Source organism: Rhyacophila brunnea, unplaced genomic scaffold (assembly GCF_057557595.1).
Source record: "Rhyacophila brunnea isolate RB1 unplaced genomic scaffold, BYU_Rbru_1.0 scaffold_11, whole genome shotgun sequence".
NCBI lineage: Eukaryota > Metazoa > Arthropoda > Insecta > Trichoptera > Rhyacophilidae > Rhyacophila > Rhyacophila brunnea.
This window is the reverse complement of record NW_028232763.1, coordinates 33,303,777-33,318,534: the sequence shown is the minus strand read 5'-3', so window position 1 is coordinate 33,318,534 and position 14,758 is coordinate 33,303,777. Positions and strand designations below refer to the sequence as shown.

Below are 14,758 nucleotides of genomic sequence, written 5' to 3'. Positions count from 1 at the left end.
TTTATCATTTATCTTTAGTGTCCTCTGTACCCGTGTACTGAAACTCTACCAAGACAGATGAATCAGGAGTTAAAAGTGATGAATCTTAGAAGGAATAAGAATTTTATTATTCCGTCCTCCATTGTTCAAAGTTGGCCATGGCTGATATCAATTCGACATAACCAATTGGCCCCATGTGTGAACGGACTCTGGCAAACAGCTCCGCTTGGTGGGATCCAGTCAATTAATTATAAACCAATCTGTATCAAAAAGCGTCTTTGAACGTTGAAGTGAAGTTGAAGATGAAAATGCATAAGTGTGGACATAAATTAGTGATAACCAAAGAACACTAAATCGTTACATGACCACGCTAAAGTTCTGCAACAAAGTTCTAAAGTTTGACTGTAATACATTCCAGTGAAAATGTGAAAATTGAAAGTGGAAGGAAAACGGAAAAATCGCGATGTTTTCATCAAATAGTGGAACCAATGATGATGATGATGGTGATGGCATGTCCAAGGCATGTGTGCATTAAAAGCAGGTGCATTAAATGAAAAATGTTTCTCAAAAAAAAACTTGTAATAACAAAATTTTCAATAAACAACCATGCGGAATGCAATAAGTAACTGTGTAAGGCTGTTTTTCTTTCGGCCTCTGTTTAAAGTCACGCTCGAGGGTTCAGATTAGGTGAATCGCTGAAGTCGGTGCACTTGGAATGTGAGTTTTTACTTGCACTCCGCTGCACTTGGCGAGTGGGCAATAATAATAAATTTCAAACATTATACACGCAAGGTGAAAGGGGAAAAAATTTCAACCTTGAGATTTCACCCTTTAAGTGACACTTTAGACTAATAAAATATTACATTTTAATATCATTTGGGTCCAATAAAAAAGTAATTAAGGGGTCATGTATAAAAGCACTACCCGTAAACGACATAAAATTAACGCGTCCAGAAAATTGCACGTACGCAGTTGACCGTATCACAGTTATGCATAAGATGTTTTATCGGAAACCGATAGCAGTACAGCACGTCTAAATAAAATAAAAAAATCGGTGCGTGTGCTTATGTACGCGCGTTAGAAGTTATAGGTACTTCTTTTGCGTAACAAAACAAAACTTGTGATTAAATGTTAATTACACACTCTAGAAAAGAGGCCGCTTTCTTTGAGCTAATATAAAACTCACGTCATCGGTAAAGCGTCAATTACATTGAGCTTCTTTATGAGCTGTTTGTTGGCGAATTTACAATCTGCATGTCAAGTCGCCCAGTGTAATCATCGAACAAGCTAACAAACAGGTTGTAAACACTATATCGAGAAAAGTTGAAAGCCGATCAACTTTACACGCTACACGCCGGCGTGTGGGCCTACTGCGTCTGCGCAGTAGAGCGTAGTAGCAACTTCCCGGTAAAAAAACGTTCTGTCAAAATAGTCGCTGGCTTGTGGCTTCTCAGCGAATGGAAAGTTTTGTGTGTAATCATCAAATCGCAGTAGCTGAATCGCCCGCTTTTAAATTCGCCAACAAACAGTTTGTAAAGAAGCTCAATGTAATTGACGGTTAAGAATTTAAAAGGCTATACTTTGGCTGGGGCACGGTCTAAAACGATCGTGATTACGCGACGCGAATATTGTACAAACGTCGCGTGCAGAAGAAAACATAATTTGTCATAAAAAATCAACATGCGTCCATTTAATGCTGTGTTTATTGTTCTATTAGTAATAATAATAATATATTTATTGACATCTTTTCTTTTTCAAGTAAAATGGGTAACGTTTTTAAGTCATCTTTACACGATTTAAGAATTAATTCCCCCGACGCCATCACAATACAAATTGACGTGTTCACAGCAGTTCCGATTAGCAGCGAGTCTGAAATTTCGTCGCACCTATAGTTGAAAATTATTTGCCGTTTCACTGAAGTATGCTCTTAAATGAATTTTTAGCCACTAAGGCTAGGCCCACAATTGGCGTTCCGTCGCGCATCCTCCGCGGCGGAATTTCCGCGTAGTGTAGCGCTGGCCATAAATATGAAATTTAAAAATCGAATGCGTCATATTTTGTCATTTTATACACCGAACTTTGTTCACAGTATATCCATGAACTTTATTTATTTTCCTGCATTGAAAGTGTTAAAATATTTTGAGATATAATCATGAAGGCTTAATTATGGTAGCGAGCAAGATTAGAGGAAAATTCTTGGGAAAACCTTCAAATGCAACTTTGCCTCTTATCAGTTGCGATTTTGTGACTTGAAAAATGTCGACAATATAATTGACGTTATTTTAATAACGACTGCATTTAATTATTGCCCCCTTTTTAATAATCGCAATTACTTTATATTGGTCATTATGACTCACGAACCTCTAAAAACTGCTGAACAAAACTGCATGGAAATTTATACTTTCTTACAAATATGTACTTTAATATTGCAATAATGTAATAACACATTTATTGTACATAATCAAACAGTTTTTACCAAAACTGGAAAGTCTTTTAATATTTTTATTTTACAATACTTGAGTACGATTTTGCAATGTGTTTGTTTAATTAATTTGTTAATATGGACTATTTTTTATTCAACGAATAAAAAAAAATATATATTAAATTATTATAATGCAATCAAGGTAGGTACCAATTATCATGGCCCTCACAAGGGGGGACTGACAGGGCTCTAGCCTGGGGGCCCGGGCTCAGGAGGAGCCTGGCGAGGCAATTCGGCCAGATAAGTGTGATAAACACACATCACAAATTTGCTTTAATAGTAATAAAAGTCGCTATTTTCCTTCAACAACATTGTTATTTAAAGTTAAGTGGTTGTACGATACAATTTTCAATTGTGTATCAATACTCGACATCCCCATAATTCAAATGGATGTATAAAAATATACAATAAAACACTAAACATACACATTAATTTTACTGCGTACACCATTTGGAAAACGCTACTGTAGAGCGTCACACTGCCTTTATCCTTAGCTATAGGTAAGAGGGTTACCAAAGATCCTAGCCTGAGGGCCCGCTTCACGATGTGTGGCCCATGCCTATTATTATTACCTTGATTTAAACTAGAAAAACCAGTCGCCGATATTAGCGAAATTTATAAAGCACTTGTTAATTTCGTCGTAATTAGGTAAGATGCAGGTGAGTAAATTAGTAAAGCAGATAGAATCCTGTCCGGCATCCGATTTTTTTTTTCAAAATTGTTTAATCTTCTATTTGATAGAGTATATGCTTCATAACTTTGCACTCCGGCTTTAGGATGAAAATGATATTATATATTCTAAAAATATATTTTATCTGTCTATTTATTTATTACTACATATGTTAATACAAGTAAATATCATTTGATCTAATTTTATGTGAGGTAATCAAGCAAAAAGGCATATCAGTATATAGTAAACAGTGCAAAAAAGTTATAAAACGTATACCTACTCTATATATTATGTTTTTGATGTGTTTTCAAATCGTATAAATTTTGTAGACATATTATAAATTCATAACATGTCAATATGTTCGACATAATTTCGGTGGTTTTTTGTTACAGGATTAAAAATTATGACCAATTTTGAAATTCCTATTACCGTTTAAACTACAGGTTGTGATTTCAAGAATACTCTCCCCGAGAAATAGTAAGAAAACGTCTGAGAAACGTGTCAAGATTTTCTATACAAATTTTTGAATTGACTATACTATACAATTCGATATAATTATATGAATATTTAATCCGAAAGAAAATGAAAAAAAAAACAAATATTTCAAAAAATAGTTCTCGACGTGATTAAAAGCGTGATTAAAAATTAACACCCACGATGGCCGCGTGGCTTAAACGCCGGCCTATAGAGTCGAGGGTCCCAGGTTCGAATCCTGGGTCTGGCAAGTACACATATTGTTTTTCAATTTGTGTATGAGTCAGAGTATGGACCTAATAGGTTGAGCAAGTGGCTGACATCCATTTCTCGTAAAAATAAAATCTGTTAATACAAACCTCCACTCTGTGGAGGCCCATATGATCCTATTAGGATCGGACATGGTCGAAAGAAAGAAAGATTAAAAGAGTAAAAAATGAAATAAAACTTTAAAAAAAGCTCTTGTTCAATTCAGAACGGGAAAAATATTGAAAAGGAACCGTAAAAAAAGAGTATCTCAAGACATCAATAAACTAATCAACTATTCTTTAATTCTCTAATCTCGATAATCGACAACAAATCAATAGATCAGGAACTCTACCGATAACATAGACAACATCTTATCACTGTCTGATGTTTTCTTCACATTATAAAGTATTTTGAAAACTCTTTTTCGTGTTATTACCACGTTTTTATAAGTTTGTATTCTTGTTTGTCTGGTACAGATTTTTTCTTGTGTGTTCAGTACAATTTTTTTCTTGTTTGTCCAAGATTTTTAACTATTTTCCCGACTAGCTAGACATTTGAAACTTTTATAATATATCAGAACACGACGACAATGCATTTTTTTAATACTTTTGGCCTTTATCTTCGGATCTTCGGATCTTTGGATCTTTAAGCAGAATTGAATTCATTTTCAATTAATTCTTGTATGTTTCGGAAAAAATCGTAAAAATTAATATTTACTACTTACTATTATTGGTTGCTAAGGCGTCCTAGCAACTGAACTATTAATATATATGTGCGTTACTATGGAAATCAATATGAAATGTCAAAATGACAATTACAAGTACAAAAAAAAAGTATTTATTAATACATAGAATTGTCAAGTTTATGTGATTCAACAGAAAATATAAAAACGTGGTATACAAAAAGTTCTTTTTATCTTGTAATTATTTTTATGACTTAATAAGGATTAATTTTATTTAATAACTGTGCAGATCTCTGCTTACACAAAAATATATGTTCTGTTTGTCCAGTGTGATACCTTGAATTTTTTTCATGGCCCAACCTCAGTTTTATTGTGGAATTTTCTCATAAACAGTAACGGCTAATAAACGTTTTAACATTTTCATGGCTAATGTAATAACCTAACAGCCAACTGAAATACGTACAAAAGTCATTACACCACATGTTTAGTTTTATGTAAAAATCGTTAAAAGAATAGATCCACCGTAACAATTGCAGATACTAATTTTGGATTTAAATGTTTTCTACAAACTTCCGAATTTAACTTTATATTCACTTCAATTGATAGCCAGATGCAGCGATCGCTATTATAGCTAATAACCTAACTTAACTCGCAGATCCGAGTATCGTATGTGGCAAAGTATATCGTTAACAGAATTGAAACGAATGTATGTATTGTATTTCCTCTAATTAGTTGAAATTGAAACTAAATATTTACATTACATATTATCTTGATTTATCAATCCGTCAGTATGACGTAACTCATGAGTGAAAACATAATATGTAAAAACAGTATAACCCCTATTTTACGTTTTTTTAAGGGACTGAAGAAAAAAAACCTAATTGGAGGGAAAATGTAAAAGGGGGGTATTGAAAAAAAGAACGTTTAAATTTTATGTTTCTAAAAAAATAACGTTTTATTAAAAAACAACATTCAATTAAAATTTTTATTGAAAAATCGTTCGAATGTCACGACCCAATCATTGTCAAGTGCGCGTAACTCGTATATTTTGAATAGAATTTTGGAAAGAAAAACGTTAATGCGGGTATTAAATGTACTGAAATACATCGGGACTGAAAAAAATACACGCAATTGCCGGGAAAACGTGAATTCCGGGCACGTGAAAACGAGGTTATACTGTATGTGGGAAAGTGCGAAACAAGGAGAAGATGTATTACAAGAGTTAAAATGGGAGAGAATATACACGTAAACACAAATTGATGAAAGAAAATTAATGATATAATTCTCCCATAATAGTTTGACAGATGCTTCCAATGCAGTTGAGTATATATATAAAAAGAAGTATTAAACGACATTACAATTAATTTATGACAGATTGACGGAGAGGTATGAAGAAGAATGTCAGATATGGAACACGATTCTGAGAATGTCAATTTCTATAAGAAAATGCTCGATTCACATTGAAGAGATTTCTGGAGTTAATAAATTGAAATGGAAATGGAAATGTTGACAGTTGGCATTGCCACCTGGTATTTTTATAGTTATACTATTTTATTTGAATGCTGCGTACGATACACATTTTTGACAGCTGTCACTTGCGTTTCTCAATGCTATCACTATTTAGTCGTATCGCAAATTAACATTAAATATATGTTTTGTAACCTCAAGTCTTCACGTATACCTTTCACTGATAATTGCTATTATCTCACCGAATATTATTAGAATCTTAATTCTATGATGGTACACCTACGTCATAATAGAATTAAAATTTAAATTTGGTAAAAGTTGTCTAGTTTCATGGAATAGTACAAGAACAAAATTATTGGCCCAACCAAACTAAAATTACCTAGGTTATAAAACTACAATAATAATATTATATAATACATTGACATAAATTTTATTAAACAATATATTATAAAAAATGAAACGTCTTTAAAGCATACATAATTTTGAAAACACTTATGAGAAAACCTGCATCTCTAAGTGTACGTCCTGAGTGGCAGCGTTCGGCGCAGCGTTGAGCGTTTTGCGCAACTCAAACGTATAACCGTATAAATGTATAACCAAAAAAAGACATTGTCTACGAACATTTTCACACACGGTTATACGTTTGAGTTGCGTAAAACGCTCAACGCTGCGCCGAACGCTGGCACTGAGGACTCACACTAAAGGTGTCATACTTAGGGTCGATTCCTGCGGGCTGAGATTTTTCTCTTGGTTATCATATATTTTCTCAGAAGTGTTTTTAAAATGATGTATGTTCAATAATTAGAATGTTATATTCTTAAATCTGGTGAATTATTCGTTGATAAAAAAGCCTTTAAATCAATTTAAATTCAGTGCCCGAGTTTTTCATTTTCTGCAGATGTCAGCAAGGCGATAATGCTACCCTATTTTCTTCGTTTATATTATGTAAAACTATTTCGAGTGCTTTATTTTACCACGTTTTTATTAGCTCGTATTCTTGTTTGTCCGGTACAGATTTTTTTTTGTGTGAACAGTACAATTTTTTTCTTGTTTGTCCAATATTTGTATTGGACGATTGAACTTCCCGACTAACTAGACATTTGAAACTTTTAGAATATATCAGAACACGACGACAATGCATTCTTTTAATACTTTTGGCTATCTTTAAGCATAATTGAATTCATTTTCATTTAATTCTGTGTTGTATGTTTTAGAAAAAAATCGTTAATAGTAATATTTACTACTCACTAAATTATTGGTTGCTAAGTGGGTCCTAGCAACTAAATTATTAATATATACGTGCGTTACTATGGAAATCAATATGAAATGTCAAAATAACATTTCAGTATTCTATATTTATTCAGTATTTCTATCAAGCACAATAAAAAGTTGTTATTAATACATAGAATTGTCAACAGAAAATTTAAAAACGTGGTATATAAAAAGTTCTTTGTATCTTGTAAATATTTTTAATATTGTTTAATGTTTAGAAATCAAAAAACACACACAAATATGGTGTTGAAATCTGTAATCAAATTGTAAGTTCCTTTGTGGAGAGAGCTGGATATTATTCCGTTTAGGTTTAGACAAAAATCCAAAATTTCCCAAGAGTTGTTTCAGAGAGATTAATTTTTCAATTCAATCAGTTGACAAGGTAACGAATCTTGGTGCAAAATTTCATAACTGTGTCAAATGCTCGTATCCTTTCATAATTTCGCGGAATACGTCTCGTAACAAGTTCATAGGAAAGCTGTTGTGTTCCGAGGGTAGTGGTATGTTTTTAAAGTTATACTTCTTTTGGCGCGTTTGGAAAATCAGGTCAGAGTGTATTTTTGGCGTGTGACATGTAACACATAATTTATTTTTTCACACGAAAAAAAACGCACTCGATTGGATTCGAACCACCGGTTGTTCGGTTATCAGCCGAACGCACTACCTTTACGCCACATTATGATACTGCAATCGTGACGATTATACAGTATAAAATTATAGTTTCGAATTGTTTCGTTGCCTAGGAAGCGAATTTATTTTTGTCGGCCATTTTGCAATTCCTTACGTAAACAAACTATTAAACGCCAGAGTGAAAGTTGGTGCTTTATACTATTATATAACCATTATATAATTTAGTGTATATAAAAAAAGCCAACGGCGTTCCAATAAGCGGTCCTTTTTCTTGTTTGTGTAATTTAACAAGATAATTAAGAGCTAGTCAAAGAATCTAGTTTATCACAAGTTTTGTTTTTGTTTTTTATGCCAAAGAAGTATAACTTCTAACGCTCGTACATAAGTCCACACACTGATTTTTTTATCAATGCATAAACTATTTGTTTTCACTTTACAGGCTACTGGGATGACACCTTTGATGTACGCCGTGAAAGACAACAAAACATCTTTACTGGAGAGAATGATAGAGCTCGGGACTGACGTCGGTGCTAGAAATAACGTAAGTTAATAATTGAATTTATTTTAGTTATTATTAATAATTATCTATGCTGCCAACTTTTAAATCTAAATCATATGTAGCATCTCAGTTTAAGTCTGTCCATTGCAGGCCTTGGCAGCAACCACACGTACGTACCCTGCCCTTCCTAGACCAAACCATAATACTTTTGGTATGCTATGAGTGATCCTACAATAGTGCACACTTTTGCAGTCATCCTTGTTGTTTTTGTTTCAGTTAAATTAAGGATACATATTACCGACGGTGTTGATTATTTTTTTTTAATTCATTAAACCCTGCTTAACCAAACCATAATAGATAAAAAAAAATATTCTTCTATGCCATTAAATCACACATAATTTTAGATGTTTTATAGGTACCTAAGTATATGAAGTTTTTTGATTATTTATCTATTATGGGTTGATTTAGTCTAAGTTAAATACGTATTACTAGCTATGTTCAGTGTGTACTGTTTATGTAAGATCTCAACAGCCTACCTCCGCCTTTCGCCACTGTGTGGTATCAGTTTTGAAGCAGGGTTGGCATTATTACTTTACGGAATAAAACCATGGGGCACAAAGCGCGCCGATTGTCATAAAAAATTTAATGCTTACGTAACAAACTATTGAAAATAACATATTCTTCAATTTTAATTTAAAGTTAACCCCATAATTTTCCACACTCGACATCCTTATCCTGTTATACCACATCCGATAGGGTAAGCCAGTTCCGATAATTAATTTTATGTTCCCTACGTGACACACAAAAAATTACGTTTACCATAAATTGAGAATTGTGCCCTTTCTGTATTAAGCCTGTAATAGTACAGAATAATATGAATAATAATTTAATGCAGTTATAGTATTGGATGCGCTTATTTAGACGAAATTTAAAATATGTGCATTTGCAAAATAAAACACGCACTGCGGTATACATTATGTAGCACTAAAATGAATGTATATTTCAACAATGCGGGGAAATAAAAAATATTAAGGGTGTAATTGCTTTCGAGCGCGATATTTTACATACGAGTACGTTCAATGTTAATTAAGTCATCTGATTAAAAAAATTGGCCCGACAAAAGTTTTTGAAGAAACGCGTCCATACTAATTAATTATACGAGGCTATAATATCACGAGGCAGGCGGCTCTCGTGGTGCAGTGCGTAAGGCGCTGGCCTTCCATCTGAGAGTTCTGGGTTCGATTCCCGGTGAGGACACAATATTTATGTGTTTTTCTCAAAGCTTGGGTGTTTGTGATTGTTCAAAATTACTAACAACCACCTTGTACGAAAAAACAAGTACATGGTTATTAATAATAATAACATAATAATAATAACGTACGAGAAGATCTTCGTAAGTTCAATATGAACCTTGTAGAATCAATTGTTGCGTCAGGAAGGAGCTTACATAAGAACAAGCAGCATCTGTCAATAGGGAGACGGCAGATCACGACACTAAAAGCGCAAGATGGAAGTATCGTGCGTAACTGGGATCATCTACTGGACACTGTTGTAGAGTTTTACAGCGCTATATACAAAGATGACACTGACATCAATTCAGATCTTCCGGTGAACGGAGAATATGGAGATCCTCTTCCCGAGGTTACTACCACAGAGGTGGAATATGCTATAATGTGCATGAAGAGTGGGAAAGCCCCGGGAGAAGATGGGCTGACTATCGATGTTCTCAAACTGGCCGGGAGGACGGTGAGCGAAGTGCTCGCACGTCTGTTCACGTCTTGTCTGCACGAAGAGAACATCCCAGAGTCATGGAAAAATGCCTCCATTATTATTCTCCATAAGAAAGGAGACACTGAAGATCTGAAAAACTATCGACCTATTAGTCTACTGCCAATTCTGTATAAGGTGTTCACGAAAATACTCTCAAACCGTTGGACATGGTTATTAATAATTCTAAAAAAATATTACGGGGCAATAATTTAAGAATTATCTGAGAATTGAAAGAATACAAGTAAAGCTTTTGATATCTCGACTTTTGTTCGTTACTCGATATTTGAGAATTCTCGAGGTCAACAATATTTTTTTTCTCGAGAATTCAAAATTAGTTTATTGATTTCTCGAGAATCTCGAAAATTTATTAAAAAATTCCTTAGGTAAGGTTTTCTTTTCTTGTGCCAAATATTTTTCATGAGCGTATTTAAAAAAAAATTCTAGTGTTTGTTTTCTCCAAAGAATTTCAGATCAAGGTAGGCATTTTTTCTGTTTTAAATTCTCTTTGTTATTTTTCTAGTAACAATAAATTTCTCAAATTTTGGAGATTTTCATTGATTATTTCTCGAGAAATTCAAATTCTCGAAACTTTATTTTAAGATTATCTCAATAACACACCATGAGAGCCAAATGTCAGTAGTCTATACATATACACCGTATCCGATCCTGAAAAGATCATATGGGTCTCCACAGAGTGAAGGTTTGTATTAACAGAATTTTGTATTTACCAGAAATGGATGTTAGCCACTTGCTCAACCTAATAGATGCTCAATCTGACTCAAACACAAATTGAAAAATTTACCACACCCATGATTCAAGCCTGGGACTCACGACACCATAAACCGACACTTACGCCGCTCGGTCATCGTGAACGTACAGATACACAGGCTTCCGACAAAATGTATTGTGACCTTATTGGTAATCGACTTCGAACCCCGAGAATGAGAAGGCAATGATGCTTTACGCATTGGATTTACAAGGGCCACCATTCTGTCACTCGTTGAAATATAGTACGTTTCGTTGTATCTAATATCTCTAAAATGTGGGCTACGTTATCTCACCAATCATCAACATAATTTATTGCGTGATAAAGTCATTACAATATTACAATTTCCACAAACTCCACTTAAAAGAATAGACTCAGAAGTTCTCAAACTCGCTGAAAGTTAATTTTCAAATGTCAAATGTTACACTAGCTAGCTGTGGGGGGCTTTTTAGTGGAATTATTAAGGAAATCCGGACTACAAACGGCTGAGAAAATTTTAATGATAACAATTTCACATTTTTGCACACCGTTAAAAATTTCAGTTAGTTGATTGTTAATCCACGAACATTTATGGGGCAAGCTTTAATTTTATATACCGCAAATTTCGCTGGAAACTTTCAAAATTATTTATATTATATAATTGATTGTGTAAAAATGCAATTTAAATTTTAGGAAAGTTATTAGCATAGATTGATTGAACTCGAGGTATCCTTTAACCATGCCATCGAAACCTAAGGCAGTTCATCATTTCTGAAAAAATGAAAATAATTTAATATATAATGTTAATATGAGGTTTTTCAAAATTATATATTTTCTATAATTAAGAGTCTAATATGTTTAAATCTTGTGTGTGTTCGATATTTCATTATTCTTAATTTATTTTAGAGTGAATACGTTTTAGATGAATGTGCCACCCTCGGAGAGGCGCCTAACGGAAAAATACGATGGTTAGAATTTGAGACACTTTTTTGATAATTTACATTTTATCATACAAATCACATGAAACTCTTTAACGAATTTGCATTTCATAACTGTTTTGGATATGTTTCTATGTATTATGAAAATACCTAAAAATATAAATTATCAAACAAATGCCTCAAATTGTGAGTTCGTATTTTTCCGCTATGTGCTTCTAGTAGACGGATTCATATTAATAATCGTCACCGTTCAGGCAAAAGTCACCAACCCTAAAAACATAGTTTTGAGATATCGCAATTTGAAAGTTTGAAAATGCAGGAAAAATCAGATTTTAATGTTTTTAAGGTTTTATCTACATTAAATTATTTTCTCATGTCTTCTTAATAATTTCTTTAAGGTACTTTTACTTTTTGATGCTAATTAAAACATCTGGAAGGTTTTAAAGGAGGCAAGGTAGCTCAAATTATGGTTTGGTGACTTTTGCTTGTTAATAATCTGAACAATGTTAGCCAAAAGAAGCATCAGTAAAACTCACCATCCATAGTATAGTGACTTTTGCTTGTATATTTATAACGAAGGATTTTTTTTTATAGAGTTAATAATGTCTATTCACCTATAATGACTTTTGCTTGTTAAGATTTTATCGAAAGTCATTTAGTGAAAAACAAATAATTCGGATTTAAGCAAAATTTTACTAACTAATGTACCGAGGTGAGTTTTGCATCTTAAAGAACATAATTTTACGCTTCGGGTGACATACTCAACTCAAAACTGCCATTTTCAGGGTTGGTGACTTTTGCCTGAACGGTGACGTAATAATCTTTTACTGTATTAATACATTTATTTATTTAGAAAAGAGTATTATTTCATTACAGCGATTGGCCAATGTGCCATAATACTTAATAAATACAAATTATAATAATGACTTAATTACAAATTTAATAACAACCAATATAAAAAGAAAGTATGTGCTTATGTAGATATTAAAGTAAAACGATAAATATAATTATAAATTTAACCAATTTAACACATCCACAAACATTATATAGCTAATAAAAAATAAATCAACCTTTATGGTGCATTCAAATAAGTTAATCGCACGATACACAACATCATGAATCATCACATTCATCCTGACAACATCATGAAGACCGTAGAGTTACGAATGATATTGGTGGGAACATGAAAATGAATATTTTCCAGTATATACGGCTTGTAAATGAACCTACGAAGAAAGAAATGCTTTAAAAGAGCAATGACTCCTCGGATGGACAGGGATTGCATTGATAGCATACCCAGAAGAAAACGAGTCGGAAAATTCATTTTATTATCATTATCATAAGGAAAGACTCCGTATGTCCTTAAGTAGAGAAATCTAAAAGATCTATTGTGGACTCGATCCAACTTCATGTGATAATTGAATGTTGATTCGCACGCTGAGAAACGATGGAGTATCATAATGACACAAAAACCTTATGTATATATTATAATATGTTAGTTTACCGACCCCTATAACCCAAATCGTTTATCTTCGACCTTTATTTATACGACACTTGAACCCACATATGTACTGCTACTAATATACCATATTATACTACTGGACATGGGAATCCAATCACGAGCCTAATTTTTGATCCCGGGATATCGGGATTACAATTTGACGATCCCGGGATCCTGGGATTGATCCCGGGATTGACAATTAAAAATTGCAAATACATTGATAAAATCGGTCAAAAATAAATGTAGTATAATTTAATTTATACTATTTAAGAGATTATTTATTGTTAATATTATGCACGTTCAATCTTAGAAATACATAGGTTTAATGGAGTAAATAATATTGTAATAAAAATAAAAATGTGAGAGTGAAACAGTTTTATTTATTTATGAATCTTTCTCATTTTTATTAATTCATGTGAAAAAATAAAATGAATTGCAACACATGGGTAATAAATCAAACCTCATTCTAACTCAGTTTATTTCTAATGTCGTTATATGTTATTAAAAGTATTTTTTCTGTTATATTTTATTTTCCATAATAATTGATAAAAAAAAATCAATCCCGAATATTTCGGCATTATGTTTATCAATCCCGGGATTCATAGGTATCGAAAATAGTCCGGGATCCCGAGATTGGAATCCCTATACTGGACCCATCTAATGTCTAACATTATCATATAGTACCAATAGTATTGCACAGTTAAAATGTTTATGATAATCAGTTGTTCTATTTTCAAATAAATTACCACCCGCATGATTAGAAATTAGGCTGGAAAAATGCTTTGTCAAAAAAGTCGGTCATAATTTCTAGCCCTATTATCCTCATGAAACTCGGCTTCAGAATGTCACGAATCTTTTTAAACTTTCTGTCGTTTTGACATTAGAAAGAAAAGGGTTTAGACTTTGACACGTTGTTAATTACTATAATATTTTTATGAAAAACTGTAAAATGTGACCCGTAAGTTTATATTATAACTTACCTAATATAATAAGTTAAAATGACATAAACAAAATTAAGCAAAGTTTTGAAACTTGGTGGGAATAAATTTTTGATAGCTTATCGTTATTTTGAATTTATATTTTAAATATTATTTAACCTACTGGCAGTAGTGTTTTTAAGTATGTGATGCTGTGGGTCTATTTTTTTTCAAACCATGTCCGGTCCTAATAGAATCATATGGGCCTCCACAGAGTATAGGTTTGTATTAACCGATTTTTTTACGAGAAATGGATGTCAGCCACTTGCTTAACCTATTAGGTCCATATCCTGACTCACACACTAATTTAAAAACAATATGTGTACTTGCCAGACCCAGGATTTGAACTTGGGACCCATGGCGTTATAGTCCACCGTGGGTGGGTACTGTGGGTCTATTCTATACTAATTATCGACCGCTAAA

The 14,758-nt window shown here is 32.9% G+C and overlaps 1 protein-coding gene across 1 annotated transcript in view; it reads left to right on the top strand.

Annotated features, from left to right (window-relative positions):
• The window catches only part of nompC (no mechanoreceptor potential C), a 184,032-nt gene that overhangs the window by 82,359 nt on the left and 86,915 nt on the right, over nt 1–14,758 (top strand). The window contains exon 2 of the mRNA XM_085960294.1: nt 8,345–8,446. Within this exon, the coding sequence (XP_085816420.1) occupies nt 8,345–8,446 (102 nt within the window). The remainder of the gene's footprint in view (nt 1–8,344; nt 8,447–14,758) is intronic.